Raw genomic sequence first — 16,291 nt, forward strand, 5'->3', positions numbered from 1 at the left:
ATCAAGAAATCAACACATCAATAAACTCATATGAAACAGGGGCTGCTGAAATCGGCAAGCTACCAACTGAAGACTCTAAGATCGATGTATGGCAAACCATAAAAAAGAAACCACGAATCATAAAATAATAAAGGTGAGAGGGTCTGAAATATTTTTTCTTAATGTAAAGCGTACTGAGACTTCTGAGTTTCAAAAGCGCGACATAGGTTCACTTTTCGAAACACTGAGGCATTGAGTAAAAGCAATTTATTATACAAAACTTAACAATACAAATAAAATATGCAACAAAAAGCCTAATAATCCCAGCCCAAACAGACCCACGGAGAAAGCGCAGAGCGGAGCAGTTAAGAGCGACGAGATAGCAACAGGACGGTGAGCGGGAGACACCATATCACACGGTTCGGGTCGACCGGCCGGGCCCGGGTGGCGACTGAGGGGGGCACCCCTTGCCCTGAGGTGGCGCGCAGTGACCGAGAGGCCGCCCTCTCCGGCGCAGTTCCCCTGCCCTGCACCCATCGGCCGCGGGCAGTGCTGCGCCACCAGAGGCGAAAATAGCCCGCATTCCTCGCCGGTCCCGAACGGAGCCCGGCGACACTGCCCAGAACAACAAACGCCGGCATCGACACGCGTGCCACCAGAGCGACAACCTTGTGCGCCACCACCGGCCGCAATGATACACGGGAGAGGAGAGCGACAACCTTGTGCACATGGACCGATACTGCGCTATGCGCTCAGCGCCGAAAAAACACGCCACCTCGATAATCCGTTCCCCCACGCCCGAAAAGCACAGCACACAGTTTGACCCCGGTTTCACACGCTAACACCGACACACAACCTGGCCAAATGCACCTATTACTCCGGAGTTAGCCGCAATACAAACACTGGAAGAATAACACCATTGACATTTTCCGAGTGTAGGCTAATAGCTACGCCGGATTTCAAAAGCGTCTCATGGCATCCGCGAGAAAAATACGACGGCTCTTAATTAACACGGAAAATTATTGGACACTCGCGTAGTACCTTTTTCCGCGAAACACTTCAGAAGAGTTACGCATCTACCCGACACGGTTGCCGTAACATTTAACACGCGAGACAGGACAGTGCACGATTGTCGAAATTTACCAGCACGCCTGGCGTCAGCTGTCTCTCAGTATAAAACGCGGGTGAGGTGGCAACCAGGAGAGTCCGACTCCTATTACATATATAATCTCTGGGAATGCAGTGCTTATTGTTTACGATATTCAGAGTTCGTAGTAAAACTGAAGCTATGGCGAAGGAGGCAAGAAACACATAGTACATCTAGCTTGACACTTAGCATACCTGCAACATATTCCTAATGGGCGTTCTGCTACAAAATAAAAAGGTTAACTTTAAAACAATTAATATATTACCTCATGATATAACTTACTTTGGTATCAAAACGGCATTGTTTTGTTTAACACACAAAAAATGTAGCCTTTAAAGTAATGTCAACATCATGAGCAAACTCTGATTACTGGCAAAACTTTTCCCACCCTGGTACCATGATAGCAATGGAAATTGCTTTACCGATAGGTAACTGTTACATGACTCGTATAACACCGTTCGTGACAATACAGCAACCCGCTCTGTGTGGTATCGCCATACGACGAAGACTCCCGTCACCTCGTGGAGAAATGCCAAAGCATCACCCTACTATAGTCACGGTACCTTGGAATTCTTGCTGCGAAGCACTTTGATCGGGCGGTCGGTTGTGTTACACCTCTCGACAGGGGACCAGCTGCTGGTCGAGTGTCGCCGGCCGGGTCGGAGGGACGCCGTTGGTGAGCGGTGCCGCCGGGACGGACGGAGACGCGCCGCCGTTACTGACGGGCCCCGGCGGCGGCGGGGAGGGGCCCGAGCCGTCCGGGGAGCCGCTCCCGGAGACCTCCTGTCAACACGGGAACGACTGCTGCCACACTCCGGTACAAATTACAACCTCCAGACGGGAGGCATCTCACAGCTACAGCCTAATCTCGGAACACAATCTTTGAATAGACGTAACAGCTCCCGTCTAAACAACCGCCACACTCAGGCAGAAGTGATGGTGACTTGAATCAGGCCCGTCACGAGTGTCCACATTACATGACCCCCTGCGCTCACCGAGCATCCCGTAGTAGCACGAGTGACGATGACTGGGTGTAATTTGGCGGAGCGGTGGGCGCGGCCTGTGCCCGGTCGCCCTCGGCCATCGTCAGGACACACGGGACGACCGGGGACGGGGGAGGGGGTGTTTACTGCGGGAGAGTATCCTGGCCGCGGGGCCGCCGGAGCCAACACCGACGACTGAGCGCGGCAAGGGTGTTTACAGAGTGAGGGAGCGGCGAGGGCACGGGTAGATAGGTGTAGGTAGTGGAAAATGTTTGGATAGCCCGTGCTGGAATGTAGAAAATGAGGAAAACTAGCACCAAATAACTATTAGGATTAGCTACGCGAAAGACGTGCAGCAGTCCAACCGGCAACCACACTGCCTAAAATATCCGGAGAGCTGATATTAACCTCCACCACTCATTATCACTGAAGTTGCACTAAAATGAGGCGAAAAGCCCTCCCCACCTCTCACCTGAGGGCCGTCGGGCGCTGCTGAGGGCTCCGGTAGCCGTCTGGTGGCCACTCCGGGCCGTCGGACAGGGGTGGAGCGGGCCAGCGGCACCGGCGGGGGGCCGGCCGGGGCGGGCCGGGTCACCGGAGTCACCAGGGCCTCCTCGTCCGACATACTGTACCTGACGGCCCAGTGGCAGGGTATCAGTACCGATCAGCGCCCGCTAATGTATGGTAGCGCCGGTTGGCCGGGAAAAATGGTGTCATATGGTACATGTGTGACCCAGTGGCCGCACAGCTGTATTTACGGAGAGCTGACCCGATTAAAATACCAGCGAATGGTCATCGGTTTCAAGCAGGTGTCATCATGGTGCATGAAGTGAATGGCTGGGGTCGCTGTGGGGTCAGACACCGTGAGCAAATGACCCGTCTGAGAAACCAGATGATCTGCGACAACAGTGACCAATGACCAGTCAGAGGCAGCAGACAGTCGGTCTGAGACGGCAAACGGTCTGAGACAGCATGGAACCCCTCTGAGACAGCAGACAGTCGGTCTGAGGCAGCAGAAGGTCGGTCTGAGACAGCCGAGTGTCCGTCTGAGACAGCCGAGGGTCGGTCTGAGACAGCCGAGCGCCGTCGGCGGTGGACGGTCGCCGTTAGTCCCCGCCGCGCTCAGCGCTGTGCAGCTGACACCACGGCCAAATCACGTGGAGTTATGGCCGCCGCCGGGATGCGACACAGCGGAAAAATGGCCGCTCTGCTTTTACAGCTGATGCCACCGAGATGTGTACACCAACAACATTACTCACCGGCGTCCGAAACACCACAGAGTGTGACGAAATCAAAACAGGTGACACACACTGCAACTGCCTCTCTACCTTGGGCACCTTTCAGGGCAAGACCTAGGTACGAAAAAAGTTTCTCTACGCTTATCACTTGAAGTATATTCATTATCCCTTCAAATGCATCAGTCAGGAACTAAGCAACTGGCAATGACTGTACGTTCAGGATGAGCATTTTCATTAAAATTATGTGACATTTCTAGATATACTACCAAAATAGGCAAGAAAACATTTTAAATTGCACAAACTTATCGGCGAGTATATAGTCCTTTGATATTGCTGTCCTGCCATCGTCGGTATTTTCATTTGTAACACTTAATATATTTAATGGAATAACCTTCTGTTCAAAATTCTAAAAATTGCCAAAAGTTACCAAAAACACTTGAATATATTTCGGAGGCGTTCCTTCATCGGTTCAAGTGATAAACATTTATAGCGCCACATTTGCCGTTAACATATCTGATCCATGTTTTTAAATATAAATCTCGCACAGCCATGGAAGGTCAAGAAATCAGTCATCTATGCTCAAATACGACGTGCTCTTAAACTCTCAAGCAGCGAAGACGCACGGCAGCGTAGCATCGCACGGATCACACACCTTTTCACCGACAATGGATACAAGCTCAAGACAATCAACAGAGCCATTGAAGACTGTATGAAATCCACAGACCAAAGAAAAAGGAACAGAACATCAATCACCCGACTAGTTCTCCCCTTCATCGACGACCAGCTGACAAGATCCGTACAGGCGGTGGTGAGGGGCAGCGGCCAGCAGGATCTGGGAGTGGCCTGGACGAACGATAACACCATCAAACAACATCTGGTACGGTCAGCCCTTAAACCCCCACCCTGCCCGGGAGGAGCTCGCTGTCATGCGTGCGCGGCGGGTCTTCGAGGACGATGTCACACATCCGGAGTCATCTACCAACTGACGTGTACCCTCTGTCAGAAGACATACATCGGGGAAACCGGCAGAATGGTGCGACTCCGGTACAATGAACATTTACGAGACGCCAAAAACCAACGCAGAGATTCACCTCTCGGGGACCATTTCCGGGAAGAACACCGTGGCATACAACCGAGCCCATCACACGTGACAGCTGCACTAATGCAAGTGTGCAAGACTGAGCGCGAGAGAAAGATTGCTGAATCTCTTCATATTAGAGACGAGCGACCAGCACTCAACACAAACGTGGCATCATGGACGATCGTGTAAACCGTCACGTAGTGGTGTCCGTTACGGGTCCCCGGTAGGAGCTAGAATACCACACGGGTATTGATCATAGGCTCTGGTATGAGACGTGTTTCGATTTGTTGAACGACCCCCCCCCCCCCTCCCACACACACACACTTCATGTGAAGCGATTATTATTGTGTGTATTTCTCTCTCTCTTATTCGACTGCTCACCTATAATATGCTTATGCCCCTCTCTTTCATACTTCATTCATTCGTGCATTCATTCAAGTCATTCATTCGTTTGCATGCTTAATTATCCTGTCAGGCAGCGGTGTTTACTTTTGGTAGGCATAGTACTAATGTGATCTGCCTAGAATTCCCCCCCCTTCATCCCTGCCCGCTTTCTCTCTCCCTATATTGTAACCTATTAACATTGTAAGTGTGAATAGTATCAACTTTATGACCTATTAACCTGTTAAGTGTAGGAGCTAATTTTGTTCGTACGCTGTAAAGGTAATTCTGTCGATGTAAATTAGAAGACACATCTCAACCTAGACGCGAGATTTATATTTAAAAACATGGATCAGATATGTTAACGGCAAATGTGGCGCTATAAATGTTTATCACTTGAACCGATGAAGGAACGCCTCCGAAATATATTCAAGTGTTTTTGGTAACTTTTGGCAATTTTTAGAATTTTGAACAGAAGGTTATTCCATTAAATATATTACATATAATGCTGTTCACCAGAGTGCTTCGTCATTTGATTGTAACACTTAAATTCATCTCGGTGGAGCATTCTACGGTCGTGTAAATATATTGTAGCTCTGGGAAGACGCCTCGGCCGGTGCCAGTCGGACCGACTGCCGACACTCCCAGTCCCATCAACGGCCGCCCAGCCTGTCAATCTCTGTCAGTCTCCGAGGTCCTCTAGGTCCCCCTCCCCGCGGTCCCCAGCGTCCCCCCCCCCCCTCTGTCACTCCTCGACGTCCTTCGAGCCCCCTCCCCCGGCCACAAATACCCGCCCCCTGGCAGCTCGGCGGCAGCGGCGCAGTTACGGACACACCGCGTGACGCCCCCTCCCTCCCCCGGGGAACGGTGACGCGGCGTCAGTCCCGGAATGTGCGTGTCTGCCTCTGGCGTATCGCCTATAACGCGTGTCGCTGTTCCCTGGCAGGTGGTAATGTGAGGCGCGGGCCTAACGTCTGACTCACAGCGGCGCCGACTCACGCACACTGACAGCTCCATAGCCAGCCCGTGTTGTCAGAGGCAGCAAGCCGCTGCCACTACAAAATGTTTGGAGGTCTTTGATAGTTTACATGTGGAGCAAATGTTGATGGTTTCTGCTGGTGTGCCTTCAGGCGATTTCTAGAAAGCAACTTTATTGGAAGAGAAGACAACCTGTTTATGTAAGCAGGATCGACTTGAAGGAGAAAGAGATTATGTAAGGGCTCAGTTAGAAGTACCCAGCTTCGAAAGCGGACAGAATGCTGGCAGCTGTCGCGGGGGCTTTACACCAAAGACAACAAGATCTACTCATCACGACAGCGGGATCTCGTTTTATCTCGATAACCTACAAAATTTATAGGATTCAGAATGTCCTGAGAGCGTAATTCCACTACCGTACAAGCGCCAACAATTTAGTTGCAATGGGATGGCAACAATAGAAAGAAGAGTTCATCTCCTGCCGTGACAGTTTTTTTTTAGCACACATATGCATTCTTATAGATTCGTCGCCTCTTTCATATGATGTGCTATCGACCCACATCCAAATACCAGCACATGTAACAAGCTTATAAAAATCCCGTTTGACAAAGTCACCCATTAGCGACGGCCCGGAGCAGCTGCACTGGCCTAGTCCCTTCGAGGCTTCGCCAGACGTCGGTATGATTTCAGGTATGGTATCCCAGTCGCCTTGGATGCCTCCACGTTCATTGTTCTGTGACCTTGGCGTCAGCACAGGGCAGGTGGCGGACGTCACACCCCACCACCGTATCTGGACTGACACGGAGCCCCCCAACTGCGCAGGACGAGTCCCGACGCGCCCTCTGAGGCGCCCGCTCCAACTCTTTGTGAGGTGCCAACGGCAATGTTTAGTGAAGCTGCTCAAAGCAGATTAAGCTTTTAGTGTGTTTTGGAACAGAGGTCACCCGACAGAGGCGAAAGAATGCGCTTGTGTGTGTTATTTTCCGGTGTGTACGGTTGTGTATCTTCGAGCTGTCATAACATGCCAGAATACCACTGGCACACGCCCTGTGTGCCCGCGAGCGGGTGAAAATATCATCTTTCGGCGGGTTGAGTGATTCAACAGTGAGCTGACATTTCGCAGGCTGCAAATCACGGTATTCGTTGGCAGATGTGCCAAACCCAGAACATCTACCATGTCATCATTTTTACACAGCGCTGAAGCGAATGGAAAATCGAACTGAAGATGATAAATCGTTGCAATTGGATAAAATCATTCAGATAAAATGATCTCTGCTGAAACCAGTAAAGCTAGTAAAAACGACAATTGAATATCAATGAAATGCAATCCTTCAATAACATCTGACCATATCATCCCGTTCGGTACCATTGACAGAGCGCCTCCTAAAACTCCCACCGGCACTCGACTCTTCATAAACGAACCAAGCTCCGCTTCGCCAGCAACTGTCTGTTCCGGCCATGCCACCGATACCCTTCCCTGCCGTTAACCTCTGGTGGCTTAGTAGCATAAAAGGCCCTCCTGCTCAGCTCCCGATGGCCGGCCGCTCACCTGAAGCGCTCCACGTCGTTCTGACTTCCCCGACCTCACCTGAAGCGCTCCATGTCGTAGATGCCCTCACTGACGTCCTCGGGCAGCGTGGGCAGGTACAGCAGCTCCAGGCGGATGTCGCCCGTCACAGAGGACAGCACCTCCACCGCCTCGTCGTGACGAACCTGGGGGCAGTGAGGGGGGGGGGAATTTAAGCACCTCCCCCTCCTCGTCGTGACGAACCTGCGGGCGGAGGGATATAGCTTCAGAACCGCTTTCTAGAGAAAGACTGGCAGAGAGTAAATTAGGCAATATTCACCAATTGTTTATTAGTAATCGCTACCCATAAGCAGCTACCAAAGTAGAGTAGGTACCACAAAGTAAGAGCTTTCTTAGACTATTGAATTCCATAAGACACCGACTTCACGTGGAGTATTCCACTCATGTCGAAAATGGTTTCCCGAATCCAAGAATCCCGAATCACGTGAACCCTTCCCCGTCCCTCCAAACCAGACCGGTCACCGCCGCCTTTCCTCACCTGCTGCAGACTGATGCCGTTGACGGAGAGGATCGTGTCGCCCACATGCACCTGGCCAGAGCGAGCCGCCGGACCGGACGGCTTCAGGGCAGAGACGACGATCGGCACGCCGTGGTCGTCGCCGCCCTAACGGTGAGAGAGGGGGCGGTGGGGTCAGTGGGGGTTAGCGTGGGTCAGTGGGAGCGGTGGGGTTCGGCTAAGGCCACTGGATGTGGCACGAGGGAATACGACGGGGTCACATTTATGAAATTAACGGACGGCACGGCAGGGCTTATTTCACATTTCAACCGTAAACTAGCGACAAAGCACGCAGTCCGTCAATATTCATCCGACCAAGTCCCTTTGCCACCCGACGGGCAGGCGGCCTGACCTCAGCGCCCCCACGGTGCGCGGCTGACTGCGCCACCTGGACTAAAACTCCACCCGTGACACCCTCCCCGCTCCGTGACTCCCCCTTCCGAACTCCCAAACTACCCTCTCACCGTGATGGACATGCCGAGTCCCTCCTTGTCGGCTTTTGTGACGGTGACCAGCCGAGAGCCGGACACGGCTGGCTCTGGGGGAGGGTCCCGCCACGACCTGGTGGCAGTAGGGTGAGCGGGTTATATAGTACGGGACGACATGAGGTAGCGTGGAACGGAAGGAGACCGAAGACGGCAAGGGACGCGACGGTTAAAAGTGCAGGACGCGCCAATATATGGGGCAGTGACACGAATGCGGTACAGTAGCATTCCCAGCTCACCAATCACAGACGACATCGCTAAGCTCGGGTGATTATTCCACGACTGAAATCGATTATACATTACACTCTGACTGTTGCCGCCTCATCACGTTATTCCAATACGGTATTGTACATATTTGTAAATAGTCTGTCACTAGGGTGACCCGCGTGCTCCGCAACGCGAAAAGGGGGTATTTACGATCGGCGGGTGTTTGGTTGTTCTTGTGTCGGTTGGGTTATCTATCCATTTCGGTCGATTGCTTTTTGATGGCTAAACGTTTTGGTTTGGAAAAAAAATATCCATCGGATCGAGGTGCCCGTGTCTGATAAGCATGCTTTCTACTTCAGAACCTGTCAATAGTTCAGTGAACCTGTCAAATGTGTTTTATAATTCAGGTGCGTAGTTTTGTGACAAATGAAAGGCGTAGATAATTTTCGCTAAAAATGGTTTTGCAGAGGTTTAAAACATTTATATTTTTAAGAGTACTGTTGCTTGTCATGCAAACGTGATGATTGGATCTTGGAGAGAATTGAATGTTCTTTCTAATGATAGCATTTTCAATTGCCAAACTTATCAGGTTAAGCAGCAAATCCCGTGTAATTATTTAGTGGCACATTATGGACAAATACCATTTTCTCCAGCGATTTGTTCCACCTTGTTTTTGATCAATTAGCTTTTCACAATTTTTCCATGAGAGGCGGTACATTTCCCTTGCCAATAGGCATTGTTTTAACTCTCTCAGTCTGACGGTCACGTGAAAATAAAATAAAATCCAAAATCCGTCCGAAACGTCAATTTTTCAAACAAAAGCGCCCTCACGGGTGCACGTGGCGCGTGCCATCATCCGCAACGCACATCATTCGATAGCCCGTTCGATTCTCTACACGATGCTTTTTTCCCCGTACCGATCGGGCGCACGGTTACCGAGATATTGCACGAGTACCGGACCCGTGTCGGGCGAATTTTGCCATTTTCGCCCGATTTTGCAAGCCGATTTATACATGTAAAGTCTATGACGCGAATTTGCACTTTTCGGGCACGCGCGACGCGCTCGCTATCGATCCGATCGAGCTGAGACCCCCCAAAGGCACGTTGTCCATCCTTGTTCTATAAGTTGCGCAAATTTCAGCGCGGTGGGTGCAACGATGTGACCTGTAACCCGCGCTACGTAGCACCATGTCGCGACCTCGGTTACAGACAGAAACTACGTCACCTCAAATAGTAATATAGACAAGCGGCTGCGCCACTTGCTTTGCTGCGTGGTAGGAAAAATTGCGGCACCAGCCAATTTGCTTTCGAATGGTGTTTGATTCATGTCGATGTGTCGTCTAGAAGCATAGATATGGACGGAAATGTGAAGAGAATTTAAAAAATACTGCTCTGAGGACTTCGTTGGATGAAAGTTGGGTGATACAGGGTCAAGACGGGTCATAGGGGTCAGCCCTGGTCACTCTGGGTCAGGCCAGGTCACATAGGTCACCTCTCGTCCGCTGGGATCAGCCCGGGCCACTGTTTTGCTTTTGTCTCCACCACTACCCCTACCCCTACCACTAACCCTACCCTACCACTACCCCTGCCACTACCCCTACCCCTACCACTACCCCTACCCCTACCCCTACCACTACCCCTACCACTACCACTACCACTACCCATACCACTACCACTACATCTACCCCTACCCCTACCACTACTACTACCCATACTCCTACCCCTACCACTACCCCTACCACTACCCCTACCACTACCCCTACTACTACCCCTACCACTACCCCTACCACTACCCCTACTCCTACCACTACCCCTACCCCTACCACTACCCCTACCCCTACCCCTACCCCTACCCCTACCAAAACCGCCGGGTCATGTCAGGTCACAGAATAATTGGATCCAATCAGTACTAAAATATGAGACTTTAAGTGTTCCCAGCCCTGCCCCTATTCGTGCCATTCCATTACGCTTAATCGTATTTGCCGGAAATGGCGCATTGTGACAAATGTGGCGCATTGCGGCAAATGCGGCGCATTTTAACCCGTCGATTGAGCATGTATCTTTGTACCAAAATGTACCCTTACCGGACCATATTTGACAAAACTGTGCGATTTGCGGCAAAAATGGCGCCTTGTGAACAATGTGACGCATTGCGGCAAACGCGGTTCATTTGTACAATCTTATCACAAACTGCACCCATTTAGCGACAATCAACACATTTTTTCGCCACCATTTATCAAAATCAATAATTTCACCATCCTTCAATGCGAGGCACCCGCCACCGATCGGCATGCATTTAGTCCACAAAGTTCTTCGACCCCGGCTCTCAATGAAGATCTACGAACCGATCAAAATTTCAGTGGCGTTCTTCCGGCGCGCCCCACGCGCGAACCGTGCACCCCAGCGAGTCGGAACCTAGAAAAGGCGCTGACCCGCTCTGTCACCTAGAAGGTGTGCAAATTTCAACCCCCTACGATATACCGTCTGCCCTGTAGGCCGGCTAAATTGAACCCACTACACGGCGTGGCGGACAAACAGACAGATGGATCCTGTTTAAATAGTAATATAGACAAGCGGCTGCGCCACTTGCTTTGCTGCGTGGTAGGAAAAATTGCGGCACCAGCCAATTTGCCTTCGAATGGTGTTTGATTCATGTCGATGTGTCGTCTAGAAGCATAGATATGGACGGAAATGTGAAGAGAATTTAAAAAAGAACTGTTCTGAGGGCGTTGTTGGATGAAATTTGGGTGATACGGGGTCAATACTGGTCAAAGGGGTCAGCCCCGGTCACTTTGGGTCAGGCCAGGTCACATAGGTCACCTCTCGTCCGCTGGGATCAGCCCGGGCCACTGTTCTGCTTTTGTCTCCACCACTACCCCTTCCCCTACCACTACCCCTACCCCTACCCTACCACTACCCCTACCCCTACCCCTACCCCTACCACTACCCCTACCACTACCCCTACCACTACCCCTACCCCTACCCCTACCCCTACCCCTACCCCTACCACTACATCTACCCCTGCCACTACTACTACCCATACTCCTACCCCTACCACTACCCCTACCCCTACTACTACTCCTACCACTACCCCTACCCCTACTAACACCGCTGGGTCATGTCAGGTCACAGAATAATTCGTGCCATTCCATTGCCCTTACTCGATTTTGTCGGAAATGGCGCTTTGTGGCAAATGTGGCGCATTGCGGCAAATGCGGCGCATCTGTACCTGTTGTTTGAGCATGCACCCTTGCACCAAATTGTACCCTTATCGGGCCATATTTGACAAAACTGTGCGAGCTGCGGCAAAAATGGCGCCCTGTGACCAATGTGACGCATTGCGGCAAACGCGGTTCATTTGTACAATCTTATCACAAACTGTACCCATTTAGCAACAATCAACACATTTTTTCGCCACCATTTATCAAAATCAATAATTTCACCATCCTTCAATGCGAGGCACCCGCCACCGATCGGCATGCATTTAGTCCACAAAGTTTGTCGACCCCGGCTCTCAATGAAGATCTACGAACCGATCAAAATTTCATTGGCGTACTTCCAGCGCGCCCCACGCGCGAACCGTGCACCCCAGCGAGCCGAAACCTAGAAAAGGCGCTGACCCGCTCTGTCACCTAGAAGGTGTGCAACTTTCAACCCCCTACGATATACCGTCTGCCCTGTAGGCCGGCTAAATTGAACCCACTACACGGCGTGGCGGACAGACAGACTTACAGACAGATGGATCCTGTTTAAATAGTAAGATAGACAAGCGGCTGCGCCACTTGCTTTGCTGCGTGGTAGGAAAAAATTGCGGCACCAGCCAATTTGCTTTCGAATGGTGTTTGATTCATGTCGATGTGTCGTCTAGAAGCATAGATATGGACGGAAATGTGAAGAGAATTAAAAAAACTGTTCTGAGGGCGTTGTTGGATGAAATTTGGGTGATACGGGGTCAAGACGGGTCAAAGGGGTCAGCCCCGGTCGCTTTGGGTCAGGCCAGGTCACATAGGTCACCTCTCGTCCGCTGGGATCAGCCCGGGCCACTGTTCTACTTTTGCCTCCACCACTACCCCTACCCCTACCACTACCACTACCCCTACCACTACCCCTACCCCTACCCCTACCCCTACCACTACCCCTACCACTACCACTGCTCCTACCCCTACCCCTACCCCTACCACTACATCTACCCCTACCCCTACCACTACTACTACCCATACTCCTACCCCTACCACTACCCCTACCACTACCCCTACCCCTACCACTACCCCTACTACTACCCCTACTACTACCCCTACCCCTACTACTACTCCTACCACTACCCCAACCCCTACCCCTACTACTACCCCTACTACTACCCCTACCCCTACTACCACTACCCCTACCCCTACCACTACACTACCCCTACCACTACCACTACCCCTACCCCTACCAACACCGCTGGGTCATGTCAGGTCACAGAATAATTGGATCCAATCAGTACTAAAATATCAGACTTAAAGTGTTCCCAGCTCTGCCCCTATTCGTGCCATTCCATTACCCTTACTCGATTTTGTCGGAAATGGCGCTTTGTGGCAAATGTGGCGCATTGCGGCAAGTGCGGTGCATCTGTACCTGTTGTTTGAGCATGCATCTTGGCACCAAATTGCACCCATATCGGACTATATTTGACAAAACTGTGCGATTTGCGACGAAGATGGAGCCTTGGGACAAATGTGACGCATTGCGGCAAACGTGGTGCATTTGTATACTCGTATCACAAACTGTTTCCATTGAACGAAAATCAACACATTCTCTCGCCACTTTTTATTCAAATTAAAACTTGCCCATCCGCCAATGCGAGGCACCCGCCACCGATCGGCATGCATTTAGCTCACAAAGTTTGTCGACCCCGGCTCTCAATGAAGATATACGAACCGATCAAAATTTCATTGACGTTCTTCCAGCGCGCCCCACGCGCGAACCGTGCACCCCAGCGAGCCGAAACCTAGAAAAGGCGCTGACCCGCTCTGTCACCTATAAGGTGTGCAAATTTCAACCCCCTACGATATACCGTCTGCCCTGTAGGCCGGCTAAATTGAACCCACTACACGTCGTGGCGGACAGACAGACAAACAGATGGATCCTGTTCAAATAGTAGTATAGATGTGGCGGCGCCGTTAGTTATATTCGCGTGCGATGCCCGCGAGATTTAATTTAAATTTCCAGGTCATCGAAAAAGGCTAAAATTGGCTTTTCGATTGCCGCATTACGATGCGTAGTTTTGTGTATACTAATTGATTTAGCACTGAGCCGTAAGATGCATAAAGCTTTAACGACAAGACATAGAGATGAACTAAGATTTCCTACATGCCGGGGTATGTCTTAAGCACAGCACGAGCCGGGCAGTAAAACTATGACCAAGAAACTGTCGGTGTCAAAATGCCATGTTATTTGATAGGCCGGGCAGGAAACAAAAGTTTACTGCCCGAGTTTACTGCCCAGGGCAATGACCTCTAAACTATTGATTATCGCATTAGCCCAGAGGTATAATTGACAGGGAATGTATATTTGACATCATTATTGCATGATATTTGCCGCGTACAATTAGAAAACTAACATTTTTTGGTAAAAAATATCTGCTCTGCTTATCAAGGGTTTTGAAATATTTATATTGGTTACAAAGCCGAAATGATGGTAAGTTGTGCGCCTAGGTAATCGAAATCCGTTATCGCTTGTTGTCTTATCTTCGTTTGATATGTCCACTGATAACTTGGGCCTAAGTTATTGCGTTATTATTTGACAGTTGTAGTCCATTCCTCGAAACAAACATGTAAAATATGGAAAATATAATGTATTTCACGAAAGTTTAGCCATTATAGGGCATCAGCAAAGTACGATTACATAAATAAAGAAAACATTCTTGCAAGAACACTGGAAAATTCACGTTAATCACTAGGAATATTATGCCTTCTTCTTGTTCTTATGTCGTGGCAAAATATTCATGTATTATGTTCCTTGGATATCCAGTTGTTGTGCCATTCTGAGTTGATATTTTCAGACACGATTCTTTTTGAAGTAAGGTGTTTTGATGCATTTTCTTCTATCAATTTCCTTTAAAGCTTTATCCACAGCAGTAGCGCAATCACTGTTAGGAATTTATGGACAAAACAATTGTATAAAAGTGTCACCAAAACCTGTCGAAACTACTTAGCGGGTATATGCGGCATGTAGGAAAAATCTTACTGACCTCAGCCGTACGAAATTATTTGGAAACTCGGCTTGCAAAATTTGACTCCGGCCCTCGTGCTCCGCACTCGGGCCTCCGTCAATTTTGCAAACCTCGTTTCCAAATAATTTCGTCGGCCCGGTCAGTAATATATATGAATAAATCATTAGCTGAAGTTTCGCATTTCACCAAAAGCATCTCACCCAACGAATCGAAAATAATGTCCGTTACAGCGAACAGCGGCTCGGCGGCTACAGTGACTAACTGTGAATACAGCCACCCCCATCTGCCCTCCCTCTCCCCTGTACCCCTCTGCTCACTGGCGCACCTCGCCCACCCGCCCTGTCCCTGTGCGCGGTCCGTATGTACGCACCTGCTGCGGCACGCCCTGATGAGCGTCTTGTGTCGGTGCAGCTGAATCTCGGCCTCCAGCTGCGCCCACAGCCGGTCGTGCTCGGGGCCGTGCAGACCCCGGCCCAGCAGCTGGATCTGCTGGATCCTAACGGGGCACAACGGAGATCAGCACGGGTCCAAAGGGGCAGCTTAGTCCGATGGATCCATTGAATCCTTAAGGGAAACAACGGCAAATACATGGTTAACACGAATCAAACGCGACAGCTAGGTCTGCTGGGCTATTGGTGCCCTCCCCAGTGTCGTAATGTGCTATATCCTTGCTACATCCATTATGCTCAGTCATAGGCCTCTGCATAACAGTAAACAGAGGTCTTTGACTCGGTTCGATATAGGCTGCTTTAAAGCAATCCCCGTTGATATCTCCCTATCGCCCACCTTCCGGCCAGCTCCTTGTCCATGTACTTGGCGGCCAGCCGGCAGCCGACCACTTCGCTCTGCAGGCTGACGATGTAGGCGTTCAGCTGGTCCACCTCGGAGCGCAGTCGCTGCAGCTCAGACACCATCTTTTCCTCCCGGAGCAGGTCACGGCGCCGCAGGTACAGGTCAGAGTCCTGGGGAGCACGCGGTCAGTACAGGTCAGAGTCCTGGGGAGCACGCGATCAATACAGGTCAGAGTCCTGGGGAGCACACGGCACAGTTCAGAGTCCTGGAGAGCACAGAGTACAGGTCTGAGATCTGGGAACAAGTGGTCATCAGACAGTGAAGGTCAGTGTCCTTGACTATGGAAGAAAATAACATACTGCAGGGTGCAGGCGAACGTCGCAACCTGCCATGAACATTAAACATGCAGGCCTGGATTCTAGCGATCAAATACTAAACCGGTTCAATTTCTGATAAGTAGAAACCCCGATCAGTACGAAACGATTTCTACAGAACTCGCAACTCGCTATAGCCTCACGGGGTACTGAAACAGACAGAGGGGGCGGGCTGGTCTCACCAGTTTCTTCATGATGGTGTCGGAGTCGGCGGCGGCGGCAGCTGTGTGTTTGTGCAGCTGCAGCTGGGCAGCGTGTAGCTGCAGCAGCTGGTCACGCATCTCCTTTTCCGCCACCCGACGCGCCGCCTCCGCCTGCTGCAGCTCGTCCCGCGCCTGCACCAGCGCCGCCTGT

At 50.8% G+C, this 16,291-nt stretch overlaps 1 protein-coding gene across 2 annotated transcripts in view; it reads right to left on the reverse strand.

Moving 5' to 3' along the window:
- Positions 1-231: 231 nt before the first annotated feature.
- LOC122393659 (Golgi-associated PDZ and coiled-coil motif-containing protein-like) overlaps positions 232-16,291 on the reverse strand; it is a 37,649-nt gene continuing 21,589 nt past the window's right edge. For both annotated transcript variants that reach the window (XM_043389887.1, XM_043389886.1), the window contains exons 4-11: positions 16,120-16,287; positions 15,558-15,733; positions 15,142-15,267; positions 8,333-8,429; positions 7,851-7,976; positions 7,373-7,497; positions 2,582-2,741; positions 232-1,909 (exon numbers count right to left, since the gene is read on the reverse strand). In XM_043389887.1, the coding sequence (XP_043245822.1) occupies positions 1,736-1,909; positions 2,582-2,741; positions 7,373-7,497; positions 7,851-7,976; positions 8,333-8,429; positions 15,142-15,267; positions 15,558-15,733; positions 16,120-16,287 (1,152 nt within the window). In that variant the 3' untranslated portion in view covers positions 232-1,735. The remainder of the gene's footprint in view (positions 1,910-2,581; positions 2,742-7,372; positions 7,498-7,850; positions 7,977-8,332; positions 8,430-15,141; positions 15,268-15,557; positions 15,734-16,119; positions 16,288-16,291) is intronic.

The sequence above is a fragment of the Amphibalanus amphitrite genome, unplaced genomic scaffold (assembly GCF_019059575.1).
Source record: "Amphibalanus amphitrite isolate SeventyFive unplaced genomic scaffold, NRLGWU_Aamphi_draft 000547F_arrow, whole genome shotgun sequence".
Classification (NCBI taxonomy): domain Eukaryota; kingdom Metazoa; phylum Arthropoda; class Thecostraca; order Balanomorpha; family Balanidae; genus Amphibalanus; species Amphibalanus amphitrite.